The sequence below is a fragment of the Manis javanica genome, chromosome 2 (genome assembly GCF_040802235.1).
Source record: "Manis javanica isolate MJ-LG chromosome 2, MJ_LKY, whole genome shotgun sequence".
Taxonomy (NCBI): Eukaryota; Metazoa; Chordata; class Mammalia; order Pholidota; family Manidae; genus Manis; species Manis javanica.
This window is the reverse complement of record NC_133157.1, coordinates 138,844,194-138,861,824: the sequence shown is the minus strand read 5'-3', so window position 1 is coordinate 138,861,824 and position 17,631 is coordinate 138,844,194. Positions and strand designations below refer to the sequence as shown.

Below are 17,631 nucleotides of genomic sequence, written 5' to 3'. Positions count from 1 at the left end.
GAATAAAGTAGAAGTCTAAATAGATTAATTTGTGACAGCATAACTATATATATACCATGAACCAACACTGTAACCAGGAACAGGGGGCCTGGATAAAATGTCTTAGCTTTGAAACCATATCGCTTGTTGCGTAGGGAGATCACAAGGGCCAAAGCATGAGAAAGAAAAACACTATTCTGTTCTCTGTCCCAATCCTGTAACAAAACTCTGCTAAAACTTATTGGGGAAATCTTCCTAATCTTAGTGGTTGTAAGGGTATGGGCAGTGCACTGGCGTCATTTCCTGACAAAGCTTTGCCACTGTTAATCACAGCAGAAATGTCAAACAGAGGAATACTGCATGATCCCTTCTCATGTCTACTGGTCCTTCTGCTTTTTTTGGAAAAGGCAGTGGAAAGTGAAGCCTTTCTCATTTGTTTGACCTTGTGATTCTCATCCTTATGATACATCATTTGTGGGGTATCACAAGTTTGGTGTTGTGATGGGCTTTTCATTACATTCATTTTTTAAGGCTTAAGTTTAAGTGTGGCAAAAAAATAGGTTAATATTTTCAAAACCTGTACTGTATCATTGATAATAAATCAGTACATTTGATCAGTGCTAAACTTTATAAATATGATACTTAAATTTCATAATGATATTTTATCCTTATAATTAATTTTGATAACTTCAGTATTTCAAAGAACTGGATTATGTTAATTTTTTAGATCTAATCTTTTGTTTAAATGAATTAAAATACATTTGTTTTTTTCCATGTAGATTTGAGTTCTGTGAACCTGCATTTGTGGTTGGTAATTGCCTCCAGATAGCATCAGACAGTCATCAGTATGATCGAATTTATTGTGGAGCTGGAGTCCAGAAAGACCATGAAAACTACATGAAAATATTACTAAAAGTTGGAGGCATTCTAGTCATGCCTATAGAAGATCAGGTAACTTCTACTGTCCTTTGGTGCAATGACACACAAAAAAAATATGTCAGTGTAAAATGGGAAATGTTACATCAGTGAAAGGTACAGTGTAATTTTTAAAAGAAGAAAAATTCTTCACAGGTCTATTTATATAGAAACAACTTGAAATGGACTTTTAATTATTTAACCAAAGTAGATAGAGGAAAGATCCCTGTACTAGGATTTTAAGAGGCTGGTTTTCACCTGAGTTTAGCTATGACCTTTAGGGTAGTTTCCAAGCTGCTCCTTCATGCCTTTTCCTCCCCTGGGATATTTAGCTGAGTGTGATAGTCTCTGCTAGCTGTACAGTTTCTACCATTCATTAATTCTTTGACCATATAAAAAAGAAATGCTATTTGGGGTTGTGTTTGAACTGTTTAATTCCATTAAAGAAATGAGTAAATTTTAAAATTTTCATCTAGTGCTACGTAGACTCATTTGTAAATACTTTTCAGCTATTTTCCTGCCTTTTGTTTGGAATTATTAGGTATAATAAAAGTATGAAATACTAATCTATTCAGAAAATGGGTGGACCTTTTTCAAACACAAATTGCAAATTCATAAAAATGCATTTCAAAAACTATCTTTAATATTCATATTAGCCTAAATCTGAGAATGTTTATAACACCTTGTGGTTTGTACTGTAGGAAATCTCTTGTCTAAGATGACTGGCACCTGGCATGATCATTTTGGAGTTTATATATTTTGCAGGGGGGGGTTCCTTAACATCAAAGCATGTTATTTGCAGCCCAGTAGTTCACCATTATTATGCACTGTGCTCTGTAGCACATTCTTAGCCAGTTACTAAAGAGACATAATATAAAAACATTAATTAAAAAATGATACTGAAAAAAATATTACTTGAATGCTTCCCAGAGTTGAGATTCCCAGATAAACAATCTTTTTCTGTTTTCCTTTAATGATACACTTTCAAACATTTAAGATATGGCTTCTCCTCATCTCCATAGATGCTGAAAAAGCATTTGACAAAATTCAACATGCATTCATGATAAAACTCTCAACAAAATGGGTATAGAGGGCAAGTACCTCAACATAATAAAGGCCATATATGACAAACCCACAGCCAACATTATACTTAACAGTGGGAAGCTGAAAGCTTTTCCTTTAAGATTGGGAACAATGTCCACTCTCCCCACTTTTATTCAACATAGTTCTGGAGGTCCTAGCCACGGCAATCAGACAACACAAAGAAATAAAAGGCATCCAGATTGTCAAGGAAGAAGTTAAGCTGTCCCTGTTTGCAGATGACATGATATTGTACATAAAAAACCCTAAAGACTCCACTCCAAAGCTACTAGATCTAATATCTGAATTCAGCAAAGTTACAGGATACAAAATCAATACACAGAAATCTGTTGCATTCCTATACACTAACGGTGAACTAGCAGAGAGAGAAATCAGGAAAACAATTCCATTCACAATTATATCAAAAAGAATAAAATACCTAAGAGTAAACCTAACCAAGCAAGTGAAAGACCTATGCCCTAAAAACTATAAGACACTCTTAAGAGAAAGAGGACACTAATAAATGGAAATTCATCTCATGTTCTTGGCTAGGAAGAATTAATATTGTCAAAATGGCCATCCTGCCTAAAGCAATCTACAGATTCAATGCAATCCTTATCAATACCTACAGCATTCTTCAATGAATTAGAGAAAATAGTTCTAAAATTCATATGGAATGACAAAAGACCTTGAATAGCCAATCTTGAGAAAGAAGAATAAAGCAGGGGAAATTACACTCCCTGACTTCAAGCTCTACTACAAAGCCACTGTAATCAAGACAATTTGATTCTGGCACAAGAACAGATCCATAGACCAGTGGAACAGAATAGAGAGCCAAGACATAAACCCAAGCATCTATGGTCAATTAATATACAATAAAGGAGCCATGGATATACAATGTGGAAATGACAGCTTCTTCAACAGCTGGTGTTGGCAAAACTGGACAGCTACATGTAAGAGAATGAAACTGGATTATTGTCTAACTCCATACACCAAAGTAAACTCAAAATGGATCAAAGACCTGAATGTAAGACATGAAACCATAAAACCCTTAGAAAAAAACATAGGCAAAAATCTCTTGGACATAAATCATAAGTGACTTCTTCATGAACATATCTCCCCAGGCAAGGGAAAGAAAAAGCAAAAATGAACAAGTGGGACTATATCAAACTAAAAAACTTATGTAAAGCAAAGGGCACCATCAGTAAAACAAAAAGACATCCTACAGTATGGGAGAATATATTCATAAATGACATATCCAATAAGGGGTTGACATTCAAATTATATAAAGAGCTCATGCACCTCAACAAACAAAAAGCAAATAATCCAATTAAAAAAATGGGCAGAGGAGCTGAACAGACAGTTCTCCAAAGAAGAAATTCAGATGGCCAACGGGCACATTAAAAGATGCTCCACATTGCTAATCATCAGAGAAATGCAAATTAAAACCACAATGAGATATCACCTCATACCAATTAGGATGGCCAACATCCAAAAGACAGACAACAACAAATGTTGACAAGGATGTGGAGAAAGGGGAACTCTCTTACACTGCTGGTGGGAATGTAAACTTGTTCAACCATTGTGGAAAGCAGTATGGAGGTTCCTCAAAAAACTAAAAATAGAAATACCATTTGACCCAGGAATTCCACTCTTAGGAATTCACACTAAGAATGCAGGAGCCCATTTTGAAAAAGACATATGCACCCCTATGTTTATCACAGCACTATTTACAGTAGCCAAGAAATGGAAGCAACCTAAGTGTCCATGAGTAGATGAATAGATAAAGAAGATGTGGTGCATATACACAATGGAATTATTATTGGGCCATAAGAAGGAAACAAATCCTACCATTTGCAGCAACATGGATGGAGCTAGAGGGTATTATGCTCAGTGAAATAAGCCAGGCAGAGAAAGTCAAGTATCAAATGATTTCACTTATCTGTGGAGTATAAGAACAGCAAAAACTGAAGGAACAAAAGAGCAGGAAACTCACAGAACCGAAGAATGGACTAAAGTTACCAAAGGGAAAGAGACTGGGGAGGATGGATGGGAAGGAAGGGTAAAGGGGAAAAGGGGGCATTACGATTAACACACATAATGTAGTGGGCAGGGACATGGGAAAGGCAGTGTACACAGAGAAGACAAGTAGTGATTCTACAGCATCTTACTACGCTGATGGACCGTGACTGTAATGGGGTATGTGGTGGGGACTTGATAATAGGGGGAGTCTAGTAACCATAATATTCAAGTAATTGTACATTAACAATATCAAAAGAAGAAAAGATATGGCTTCCCATTGGTATTTTATTAAATATTTATTATATACTATTATACTACCAAAATATATAATGGGCTGGTTTTTTATAATATAAATTGAAGATACAAATTCAACTTGATCATGCCATGCATTGGGCTGTTATCTTATTCCAAGTGGGTGTTTGCTGAGTAGGTAAAATTTCTCATCCATTTGTGACCAATTACATTTATTTGTGAAATATCAAGGTGGGATTAGAATCAGAAGTTATATTTTACTATGATCATGGAAAATCATGAAGTTGACTCATTGGTACATGATCAAAACATGGTTTTATTAGTGTAATGCTTTAATTAAACAACTGAACCTCTGTGAGACATTTTGGGAGCCAAGGGCAGGTATCAATTGGAATGATACCCCTGGATGCTACCAAAGCCCACTTAAGACAAGCAGAGTCAGCTAGCCATGTTTGGATATTCCATTTGCATTGAAATACTATCATGAGCTGCAGATATTTGTGATGGCTTTTGTCTTATTTTGTGTCAGACATTTAAATGAGAGTAATTTGGTTGAATTCAAATACAAGTGATTATATAGCAATCACTGGCAATTATTTCATTAAAACAAAATTGGGACTATAAAATGACCATATTCCTGGGATTAAGCTATTGTATTTCTTTTTTCCCTCTAAATAGTTAACACAAATTATGCGAACTGGACAAAACACTTGGGAAAGTAAGAATATCCTTGCTGTTTCATTTGCTCCACTTGTGCAACCAAGTAAGAATGATAATGGCAAACCCGATTCAGTGGGACTCCGTAAGTAACCACTGGCCCTTTCTGACTGAGCTGTGACTTAATGTTGTTCAACTCTTGTGTGTGGGATTTAACAGATTATATTATTATGAAGAGTTAAATAGATATGCCATAATTTATTCAGTGGATCTATTATAAAACATTGTTTTTTTTTCTTATAAAGCCCCTACCTTGCTCCAAACCGTTAGCTGCCTTCATGGAAATGTGAAAAGAAAGGGCAGGTCAATCAAAAACTGAATTAATTATAGTTGTGAATTTATTCCTTAGATAAATTCGCATCATTTTCAATACATAGGGAGAGCAAATGCAAGCCTTTATTTAGACTGAAAAGAACTTGGTCATTCCAAGACCAGGAGTAAGTTTCAAGGTAGTTGAAGCTCACTGGGTATACTATAATGATAAATCATACAAGACCTTTCTTACACTTGAGGAGCGAGTCAGTGTGGATGTGGATAGAGTTGTTGGAAGGTAGAAAAATAGTGGACTACATAGGAGATGGTGGTAGAGGAAAATGAGGGATCTAAAGTTTTGCTTTGAGCAGCTAGCTAACAGCAGCTAGTGCCGTTGACTGCTATGTGGAAGATTGGGGTGGAAGAGTTTGGAAATAAGTGTAGAGGACAATCAGATACTTTATTTTGGCCATGTTTGAGTGTTTTGTTAGCATTCAAAGGTCAGGTAGTCAGAACCTGCTACACAAGGAAGGTGCAAATTGAGAAGCATCTGCACAGAGATGCACTGTGAACTAAGAATGGATGAGAACACTTAGGGGAGGGGAGGGTGGAGATAGAGCAAGGTATCAAGGTTGGATCTGGGGTCCCCCAAATTCGGAGGTAAATCACAAAGACATGTAAGCAAAGGAAGGGCGAGAGACATCGGAGGATAGCAGTGTGCACAGTGTGTTGAAAACCAAGAAAGAAAATATTTCAAGAGGAAGGGCATCGTCAGCTTACAGAGAATTACTGAGACCTTGAGGAAAAGAGATGAGAGTGGTATTAAATGACTTTCGATACTAATAAGTGGAGTTATTTACCAAAAATGAACTCATGCTTTAGGAAGTATCGTACTTTAGTTTGCATTTTAAATGAACTTATTTCATGAGATCCTGGCTTTATGAGAGATGTTATTTTCAGTGTTCATTTTACTCTCTTTTTTGAGCTATGTGATTTTTGGTCTCAGGGTGGTTTTGAGAATTATATGAAGCACTATTTATAAAGTGCCTAGCAAATAATAGTTGCTTAATAAAGAGTAGTGTTGGGACTTTGAGAGTAAATTATAGTAAATTACACCTGTTTTTCCTTGCTCATGTTCTTATCAATGGAGAGATGGACTTGGGTGTCAGAGAGTTAGTAATTGACATGTGAGCTTTTCTTACCAACCAAGTAGGTAGGAGAATGTGGTTTAGGTCAGCACCCCTAAGTCAGACAGACTTATACATCTGCAGGCAACTCCTGGCCATCCCTCCACCATATGAGTTTGCCTGAAAGTACACGGGTGAGCAGAGCATAATGTGAGTGCTTGTTAGTGGACATATCCTGGAGGAACAGAGAAGGAAAGGATGGAGCCACACATGGCCAGCTGCTTCTTTCACACCCACAAACCTTCCAAGCCATTCCTGCTGCTGTGGTAGGAATGCATGTAGTGACACTGAGAGCTATGTGGCTCTGCCGTAGGATTCACTTGGAGGGTCCATGGTATGGAAGTCTCTGCCCCAGTCCCCGGGAGAAGGGCTTACTTAACTAGCACCCTTCTCTACAGGAGGCCTGTTCCCCCTCTTTTCTGAATTTGTAAGATTCATACATTCTGACACAGTGGTCTTACTTTGGTCTCACTTAGAAATTAGGCATTCAATTAAAAAAAAATTTGAAACTTCCATAAATCAGGAAGTGTTATTGACCATTTTTTTCAAATATAATTATTGCTAATGTATGCTATTTACAAAAATGAGTTGAGTCAACATACACATCAAATCCACATAAAACTATGATGTAAGGAAACTTGAGTATAAGGACAATGAAAAATAAAATAAGAATGATTAAAAATACAGAGGAATATCAAAAAACATTCATTCTCTTAGAAATGTGAAGTTACTCTGCTGTAATGTTTAATTAAATTTCTTTCCAGCCTAGTCAAAGAGAGACAGACACATGCTGGGTGCGCTCTGGGACCAAAAGGGACTTGTTTCTTTCTAGCACCAGAATTAAGTAATTGTCACTTGTCTTCATATGCATTACACAGTTATTTCAATGAACTGCTTTTTAGGAGACTGTGCACACACCGTCACATATATATACATGTGTGTATGTGTATATGTGGAGATGTATTCTATATATAACTATATATGCTCTATGATATAGGACACTAGTATTTTGCAGTTATTGAATACTTTTAAACTCCTTGCTAAAAGCATAAGAGTAATAAAGTAAAGCTGTTTTCTCCCTCCTATTTTCCAAATATAAGAATTATAATTTATTAATGACAGTTTTGGTTGGAGAGTCATAAAGAGAAGTCATGAAAAAGTTCCCTGGTACAGTTTGGTTTTGGCAGTGGCCTAAACCATAATGTAAGGGCGCTGATAACGCCCCCTATACATTTCTGGTCAATAGCTATTTCAGTATTTTACTTTGTAGCTGCCACTGTTAGAACCTTCAGCGTTCCTCTTTTTATCTGACACTATTCCTGTAGTTGCCTTTTGAGAGTCTTAGTTGTGAATGTGATTTTATACTAACAGAGCTATGAATGGCATGGATGATGATATGCTAAAAAGAGCAATTTTTGTTCTTCCTCACTTTCTGTCAACACGAATAGATATAGGTAGTTAATAAGACCATCATTGGTTAGATTGATTGACATAGCTGTGACTGTAAAGAAGGAATAAATTTGGTGGAAAAGGTTAAAATGAGGGGGAAGAGTCTAAATTAAAAAATGCCCCATCATAGCTCTGAAATATTTACAGGTGAAATGGTCTTTCGTAAATTTTCCATCAAAATAATCTGGGATGGGGTGTGGGGAGGAAATGGGAATGTTGATGAAGTAAGATTAACTATAAGTAATAATTGAACCTGAGTGTCTATTTGGGTTCATTATACTATTGACTCTCTTTTTGTATGTATAGATTTGAAAATTTCTGTAATAAAAAGAAAAAAGTCATCAGCTACCAATGGCAATTTGTAAAAACTAGTCAGAAATTACAGTTTTTTAAAAAGTAATAAGAGTTTAATAGAGTAATGTTCACAGAATGAATAAAGTTTTATTTGTCAAAATTTAATAGTGTGGAGAATAAGAACAAGTTACCTTTTCTGTTAAAATAAAACTTTTCTGTTCTTTCTGTTCAGAGAACATTTCATTAATTATAGGGAGTTAAAATATGAAATAATGTTAATACCACAAAAACCCTAAAAAATGCAAATATATTTTGTAGTTATGAAATTCTAATATAAATAGTTACTAAATTGTATTTGTAACTTTTCCTCAAGTTCATCACTAATTTTTATTCAACTTAAAATCATAGTTCTTTTTTTGGTGTAAGATATTCCAAAAACTGCTTAAAAGGTGAGGGCAGGCCCTTTATAAGGGGTGAAGAAAAAATTATCATATCTTAAAGAAAAGTTTGCTCTATATACTGCCCACTAAGCACCCCTGTCATGCAGATGTGTGGGGTGTCCACTCCCAGCACTTCTTCAGTTGTTGTAGACACCAACTGGGTGTTCCCTAAGATCTGACTCAGTTCTAACACTAACCTATATTAGCACAGACCCCACAGGCTAAGTAACTATCCTGTAACTGCTCCTTCCTCTTCCAACTTCAGCCACCACTCTCAAGGTGAAGTTGTCACCTGGGTTTCTGACAGCCTGCTGTAAACCAGAGGTTCCCGTGACCTCCTCTGTGGGGAAGTTGGGGTTCCTATGGCCAGGATTCCTCACTGAATGTAACTGGCCTGTTGCTAGGCTACCGCTTCCACACCTTGAGGCAATAAACTATTATCGAGCTATATAGAGAGCTCCACCCAGTGCTCTGGGCGGAGGCAGGACGCTAGTGCTCGACCTACCGCTGGAGAACAAGCTGGGTAATAAACCCTCCTTTCACCCCAAAGGACGTTTTGCTGTCAATTTCTTTGGTCACCTTGAATCCATAGCGAACCTGCTCGGGGCTGAAACCCATTGGCAAGACAGCCTCTTAAAAACTTGATGTGTTGTCAGAGGCTCACAGAACCCAGAAAAAGTTTACTTACTACATCAACGTTTATTGTAAAGGATCCAACTTAGGAACATCCAAGACGGAGTTGATGCTTAGGGCAAGGCTGTGGGAAGAACTCAGGGCCTCCATGTCTGTCAGGGTGCATCACCCTCCCATCACCACCACAGGTTTGCTGCTCCAGATCCTCTCAGAACCCATGGATTAGGGTTTTCTATGTAGGCTTGATTGATTAAATCTTTGGCCATTGGTGGTTAGCTCACCCTCCATACACTCTCTCTACCTGGACAAGGGTGGGTAGGAAAGTTCTAGCCCACTAATCACCTGGTGGTGTCCTTGGAAGCCAGCCCAGCATCTTCTGGGGCTTAGCAAAAAGACATCTCATTAATATTCACATAAACTCAGGAGTGGTTGAAAGGAACTTCTTAGGAATAATAAAAGGCGCTCCTTTCACCTGTGTGCTCTTACTGCCTAGGGAATTCCAAGTGTTGTAGGAGCTCTGTCAGGAACTGGAAGCCAAATGTTTATTTCTTATTACAAATCACAGTATCAGAGGGGACAAAAAAAGACTTCATAAACTGGCACTGCACCACACTGAACTATATGAAACTGTTTTTGTAGGTTAAAAATTGTCAAAAAATAATTGGTTTTGTGGTTTGACTGTGTCTTGCTAATGGGTTTCAGCCCTGGTCAAGTTCACTATGGATTCAGTATGACCAAAGACATGACAGTAGAATGATCTTGGGGTGAAAGGGTTATACCCAACGTTATTTCCAGGTGACAGGTCAGTCACTAAAATCCTGTTCATTCAGAGCGAGTCTGCATGCAGCAAGCTGGTCTGTGCCTCTGGGTCTCTCTAGCTGCAGAGCTGTCCTCTGCACCTCTGTCTTCAGCACTGGCACCACTCCATCCTCTTCTCTGCTCTCCTGCAGCCTTGTAGCTGTGCCACCGGCTCGTGCAGAGCACTGGGCAGAGCTCTTTATATAGAGTCAGTAGCAATGTATTGCCCACACGTGTAGTGAGCTAGCCAGCCAGGGCCAGGTGAGAATCCTGGCCACAGGAACTCTAATTTTATCCACACCAAGTAAATGACCTAAATGACCTTTTCAATCTTGTTAACAAATAAAAATGAGAGTGCTGACAGCTAGGGTCCTGTAAAGTCTATATCAAGACTGCCTTGTGGGAGACAAATAGGGCTTATGCATGTCCTGGAGATAACCTTAATTGTAATTTTGGAGTGAAAACTTCAATTCAAAGTAAGGTTTGATAGCAGTCAGGATTAGTATTGTCTGGTTTATTTAGTCCTTATCTCATAACTGAAAAAATAGGCAACAAGAGTGTTAAAGAAAAGAAGGCACTGGGATTTTTGAATAGGTAGAGCTGAGAATTATTTCAAAATTTTTGTATCCTTTAGAAGAACTTTTAGATGAAGCTCATGTGGATACTATTTGAGGACTTCAGAGTGAGGATTTAAGTCTGAATCCTTTTCTGCTCCGGGTCTTCTTGGTTCTATGAAGTTCTGATATTCTGACAGTGTAGGATTGGAAGGTTTCTGATTCTCATTCTGTCTGTCCCTGGGGTAGCAGACAGTGTTGGCAGAGGAAGAATATAGTTCAGGTGTTAAAAGAATATCAGTAATGTGATGACTCAAGCCAAGACCAGCTGCAGACTAATTATGGCTTCTGTGTCTGAGCTCCTTATAACTTCCTAAACTCTTTTACAGATGTATTGTCCACCCTCCCCTTTTGCAGAACTCATTCAGTCTAGACCTTTCTTCTCTGTCTCCACTCCGTCTTGGGCACTCCTGGGTCTTTGCATCTTACATAGGCTGATGACTCTAGCTCTCATCCTCACCTGAGTCCCAGAATCATGGTTTAACTGCTTGTGGTGGGAAAGGAGCATAGACTCCACAGTCAGAGGCCAGCATTCAGGTCCCAACTCATGTCACCTATGGCCTCTTGTGACCTGAGTGAGTTATTTAACCTCTCCGCTCACTCTTCCTGTTTAGCTGTGAGTTACTTCATAGAAACATTGAAATCGTGACTGGTATGTTGTTATTCCTAGAATCTCCATTTGGATATGTAATAGATATTTTGATTTAACACAAAGCAAATTTTTTATTTTTCTTCTCCCCAAACTATTCTTCCTCTTTGCCATTCCAGCAGATTGACATTAGCATCTATCTGGTTGCTTGGGCCAAAACTTCCCATCCAGTCCCTGTCCATCTTATCTTCAAAATACATTTCAAGTATGTCCACTTCTGTACATCTTTACTGTCACTCTTCCCTACTCCCATCTCTCTCAAAGTGTGGCCACATCTCAGGTGGCTCACTGGAGTGTTCCAGCCGCCACTTGCTTCCTCTCTTTATAACCTTTGCACCAGAGAGGAGCTGGAGTGTCATCTTTGTTGTATATATAACCCTTGCTATCTTAAAGCCTTTGAGTAGCTGCATGGCAAATAAAATGTGCATTCTTTACCAAGGCCTGCAAGACCAGGCACAATAGCTGTCTTCCAGTTCTCCTCCTGTCCCAAACTCATCTCTGTTAGTCGCCTTTCAGCTGTCTGAGCAAGCTAAGCTCATTTGCTTCTTAAGGCCCTGGTATTCCCTCTGCACCAAGATACTTAACACAACTGTTTCTTCATGTCATCTGAATCCCATCTCAGACAGGACTTCTTCAGGGAGGCCTGTGAACTACTCAGTTGGAAGTAGCCATTGCCTCACATTACTTTCTGGGCTGTTGGTGGTGTTTCCATATCCCCTGGTTTTCTTTTTCCATAATTATTGTTTAATCTATCCCCTCCCTGAACCATATAGGCTCTGGGAGTAGGGATTTCCTTGGTTTAAATCATCTGCTGTATCTAAATGAGTTATTAAACAGTACCTGGCATATAGTTAACACACAGTTGTAGAGTAAATGTTAACTTAATGAACAATTGTGGGAGTAGCAGAACAGGTGGTATTTTATACATTTTAACATATAAGGGATGACATCTCGCATATGTTTCTTCTTACCCATGTTCACAAAGTGCCTCTCTGGCAGAAGCAGGACTCAAACTCAGTTTGTTTGGGTTTCTCTCTGCATCACTGGGGACAGGCCCAGACAGTGCAACAGGTTCTAGCTGAACCTGCCCAGGATGGCTCTTGGAATTGTTTTCCTTTTCAGGTTTCAGTAGAGCCCATAAGTATGTGCTAAGGGATCTTTGAATCAGTCTAAAATGTCTCCACTCTGAGGTTATATAAAAAATCGTTCTGCTGCTGCAGGGTGTATCCAGCTTAAGATTGGGCAAAGCCAAGGCACTAGGGGAGGTGGGAAGACCACAGAAGGCTGTGAGCTTGGACGGTGCTGTGCACAAGGCAGGTGCCTCAGGGTCCCATGGGGAGCAAAGGACTGGGTGCCACAGCCCTCCCCTCCTAGGTTCAGCCTGGGGGCAAAGACACCATGTATGAATGAATAAGAAGGCAGGATTTTAAATGTTACAGAAAGAAGTTTGGAGGAAGGTATCCAGAAAAGAATACCAAAAGTAAAGAAATAAAAAACAAATGGTATTAAATAAGTAAACATAAATAAAAATCAATAATATGGGTAAAATAAAATAGAAATGAAATTTAAAAAAATTGAATGTTGTTTAACTAAAGAAGGTTAGGTTTTGTTTAGATATTGGAGAAAGATTATCAATAATAGTTTTATTTTGATAGAGATAGAAACTAGGAGAAATGAATTCCAGGTGGAGACTAGAGAATTTGTTTCTGTGTAAAGTATTGGGATGGGCTAGGAAGGAAGGTATGTGATTCTAGAGATTATGTATTTACATATCTGAGAGCTGGGAGTGAAGGCTGACAGGGTATGTGACAGCTCTAATTGATAGAAGTAAACATCAGTAACTTAAAGGAATCTGTGGTGTTTCTTTGGACTCTCAAACTAAAGAGTTTGTTTACAGCATGATTTCTGGTGGCCCTTTGCCTGTGAACTAATTCTACTTGTTGACTTACAGAAAGAAACTGCATGTACGTGTGTGTGTTCATGCGTGTGCATGTGTGCATGTGTGTGGAAAAGCTCACACTGAGGCAGCTGTTCAAATGTTGCCTCTGAGTTTTTTGAATAGGTCTTTCAATGGTTTTTAATATCAAAAAGTATAAACAAAAATGTAGAGTAAAATCTCTCGCAATTTTTTGTCCCCTTAGTGCTTAATTCTCACATATTCTGCTTTTAAGTTGTGATTTTATCCTTCCAAAGACTTTTCATGCATATACAAGGGCACACACACACACACATACACATTTATACATATAAACCTCTGCACTGTCCACTGTCCTCAGCATTTACAGTGGTGCTTGATATAGAGTAAGCACCCAGAAACTTTGTCAGATGAAAGAATTTTTATACTATACTGTTTGTGTTACCAAACATTCACTAAGAATACATGTTTTGTTCTAGGAAGAAATGAATAATATATAACATTTTACTTTTTATGTTTCATGTGTATGTGTGTGTTTTTTTGTTTGTTTTTTAGCCCCCTGTGCTGTCAGGAATCTGCAGGACTTGGCTCGCATTTACATTCGACGCACACTTAGAAATTTCATAAATGATGAGATGCAGGCCAAGGGGATTCCTCAGAGGGCTCCACCCAAAAGGAAAAGAAAGCGAGTTAAGCAGAGAATTAACACCTACGTATTTGTGGGTAATCAGCTTATTCCTCAGCCTCTAGACAGTGAAGAGGATGAAAAAATGGAAGAGGATAACAAAGAAGAGGAGGAGAAAGACCATAGTGAAGCCATGAAAGCAGAGGAGCCCCCTCAGAATTTACTGAGAGAAAAAATCATGAAGCTCCCTCTCCCCGAATCTTTAAAAGCTTACTTGACATATTTTAGAGAAAAATAACTTAGATCAAGAAAGAATGCCTACTGATAATTCCTTTAGTCTTGAAAATGTAGCATTTGCTAGGAGATAAAGGAGAGAGAATTCTTTCTTTCATCAGAGCAAATTATAGTGGAAAATATAATTTGTTTCTGTTTTAGTAATAAAAATGATTATTCAGTGATTAAAACCTTTTATAAAATATATTTTCTTTAAATCTTGGAAAAGTTGCTGTTTTAACTCAGAGTGACTTCAAGAGTGGAATGCAACAATAGTCAAGACTTTGTACTGTAAATCCTTTTCTGACTCCTTACAGATTTGTAGTGGTGAGGGTTAGATTTAATTTTATATACGGTTAAATAATGTTAAGCATATACTAATTTGAATTGCTGTTGTTTGCATTTCCTTTGAAAACTTTCTTACCTAATAAGGAAATCGAATACTTTGTAGACCCAGTAACCTTACTTTTGTTGCAATCACTGTTGCTGAGTTGTGATAGATGTATTCCGGGCAATATATGAGTGCAATAACAATACAGATACTGAATAATTTAGCTTTAAAAAAAAACAAAGAATTTTTCATGGAATTCAACAGCACTGCTATTTTTTGCTTTTGACTCTATTGCCAAAAGACATGGGGAAAATATCTGCTTCTCTCATAGAGATTTTAAGAGCACATCAGTGAATATTAAAGTTAGAAGTACATACTTAATACAATTTTTAATTTGTATGGACCCTTTACATTTTCAGTATTTAAAAATAATGAGGTTATCTTACTCACTGGAGTTTTAGAAGATAGTATATTTAGGATTTTTTTTTCCTATAGTCTATAAAGTATTCAGTTTAAAAATCCATTGTCCCATATGACTGTCCATGGCACAGGCAGTGAGTGAGTGAGTGAGTGAGTGACAGCTCCTTTCTGGGGTTACACGCAGCAGCAGGGCCAGAGCAAATGAGGTCAGCAGGCGCACTTTAGCGAATGGAACTTTCAGCTCATCTGAATATTCATCTTTGACAACGTAGAGCTGAGCTAGACATTCATAAAAATTGTATGTAGATGCTTTATGCTTTGAAAATCTGGTTCAGAATCATAGTGTAATCTTTGGGACCTATGTTGTGCTCATTTAACTTACTTTTTTTTTTGTAAAATCATTTTCATTTTCATTTTTTGTTTAATACCACATACTTAAAACTGTTCATCATTTGAAAGGTCATTGTAGCTTAACAGTGATAAGACAGGTAGTAAATGCCATTATTAGTTTTGTTTCTTCCTAGTAGGGCCTGAAAACAGTCATTCCTTGTTAAGAAAGTATACAGTGTGACATATTTACTACTTAATGTTACATGGATTATATATTTTTTAAAAGGAAAAATTTGAGATATCACTTATTACCACCAGCAACACTGTTAAAATAGCTGATCAGATATGCTTAAGGAAACCCAGTGGCTATATAGTAAAAGGATTATTATCTCTCTGCACAGATTCAATTATTGTTAATATATAGATGGTTTCAAAAAGCTCTGGTAAATTCCACACCTCTAAAAACAAGTGTTTGAAATATTCTAAGCATGAATCATACCAAGTAAATGAGGATATTTTAGTAATGTGAAAGGTAATTTCATGGATGGTAGTTTTATAGCAGTGGCTATGGCAAAGGGTTAGGAGCTGGGGGGTAGCTCCACAGTTTTTCTAGATTAGTACTAAGGTGTTAAGAAATGGCCCATCTAATTTCTATCAAGGAAAAAAAGTTTCATATAGTCATCTATTAGAAATGTTCATTTTATTTTGAATTAAATGTTAGTTTCAGAAGTTTAGTCTTGGATTCCTGGTACCTACATATTTTTATCTAACCCTCCCCCTATACACACACTTTGTCGTTTTGGAGCTGGTGTCCAGATGTGTACACATACATACTCTTGAATGATAATTTTACTAATCAGGAATAAGTTTTGGTTAAGGATATATTTGAAGTTTCACTTTTATATACTGTCACTCATGCTGTTGACCTCGGCAAAGTGTGTATTTTCATCATCATTACATATTTTTTGTCATTGAAGTGTATCTTTTGTGTTTTTAAATGCATACATTTTATAGTTGTGACTTTATTATTGACTTTAAATAATGAAGTAGAAATAAAAAGTGAAAATTCAAGTGAAAGCCCTTTCATCTATTAATGGGAATATATTAGAATGATTAAGAATATTTGGGTTTGTATTTTTATTTAATGGCTTCATGTTTACTTGAGTATGCATAATTTATAGGTAGAGAAGTAACAAATAAAGATGAGGTAAAATTAATCTGAGGAATATATTCATGGGGTCTTACAGCCAGATAAAACAAAAAGAAATAATGTAGTAATCTAGCCTTTTTATTTTGCAGAGAGACAATAGGCCTAGGAAGGTGGCATGATTTTAATAAGTCAGCTAGTTGAAGACAGCTTGAATAGCATCCAGCATATGATAAATCCCAAGAAACTGTTAACACCGTAATTACTAAAAAGATACTTTAAATCTGTACTGCTTATTGGTCAACATATGTGGTTGTAGTGTTCAAGAAAGATGTCATTAAAATAGTATACATAATGGTTAAAATTAAAAAATGTAAATGTTGGTTTCTAGCTGTTCAGGAGGATAAAAATGAAGCAAAAGCTGTTAATTATGGGAAGACTTGGAAAATTATTTTAAATAAACTGTTGCATATAATTAAGCATCATTCTCCAGTGGCCTGGCTTCTTTTCCTCTTCCTTTTTATTTTAGAAACTCTCCATTTACCTAGGAATATATGCTGAATTATAGTATACAACTATCTGTATTTGGACATCTCAGTTCCTGTTGACTATTGCCACCTCTGACGAGAGAAGAGCTTTTTAAAAATTTACTTTTATAAAATGCTCAGTAAATATGAAGGATATTTGTAAGGTATGTGTAAAGTATAGGGAATAACAGTTCAGGATACAGCGAAGTATGTGTGCACACCGACCGTGTGCGCACCGACTGTGTGCGCACCGACCGTGTGTCCGGTGTTCCTCCTGTGTGCCCCTTCCCCATCTCATCTCAGTCCTCCCTTCTCAGGTAACCCTTGTGTGTTTAACAGGGAAATTGTATTTGGCTGTACTTTTACCACACATGCTTGTATCTCCAAACAGTACATTATTTTGTTTCATACATGCTTGACTTCGTATAAAGGGAACCATACTGCCTACATTCTTCTCCAGCTCTCCTTTTCACTCCACATGACCTTTCTGTGATTGGGTCATATGGCAAACAGTTATGTTACATTTACAACAGGTTTAATTATTCATTCTACTGTTGGTGGACATTTGTTCCCCCCAATAGTTCAGTTGTGAACATTTTTCAAAATGTCTTCTGGCTGTATGTGTGCCAGTCCCCTTAATGTGTACATCGAGGAGTAGAATTACTGGGTCATAGAATATGTTTATAGTCACTTGTACTAGATGGTGCAAATTTCTTTCCCAAAATAGTGTAACAATGTATGTTCCTTCCAACAGTGTTTAAATGTTCCAATCACCCATATCC

At 37.2% G+C, this 17,631-nt stretch overlaps 1 protein-coding gene across 6 annotated transcripts in view; it reads left to right on the top strand.

Moving 5' to 3' along the window:
• The window catches only part of PCMTD1 (protein-L-isoaspartate (D-aspartate) O-methyltransferase domain containing 1), a 69,593-nt gene extending 52,791 nt beyond the window's left edge, over positions 1–16,802 (top strand). For all 6 annotated transcript variants that reach the window (XM_036990789.2, XM_073229501.1, XM_017659579.3 and 3 more), the window contains 3 exons: positions 759–930; positions 4,927–5,050; positions 13,752–16,802. In XM_036990789.2, coding sequence (XP_036846684.1) covers positions 759–930; positions 4,927–5,050; positions 13,752–14,119 — 664 coding nt within the window. In that variant the 3' untranslated portion in view covers positions 14,120–16,802. The remainder of the gene's footprint in view (positions 1–758; positions 931–4,926; positions 5,051–13,751) is intronic.
• The last annotated feature ends 829 nt before the right edge of the window (positions 16,803–17,631 follow it).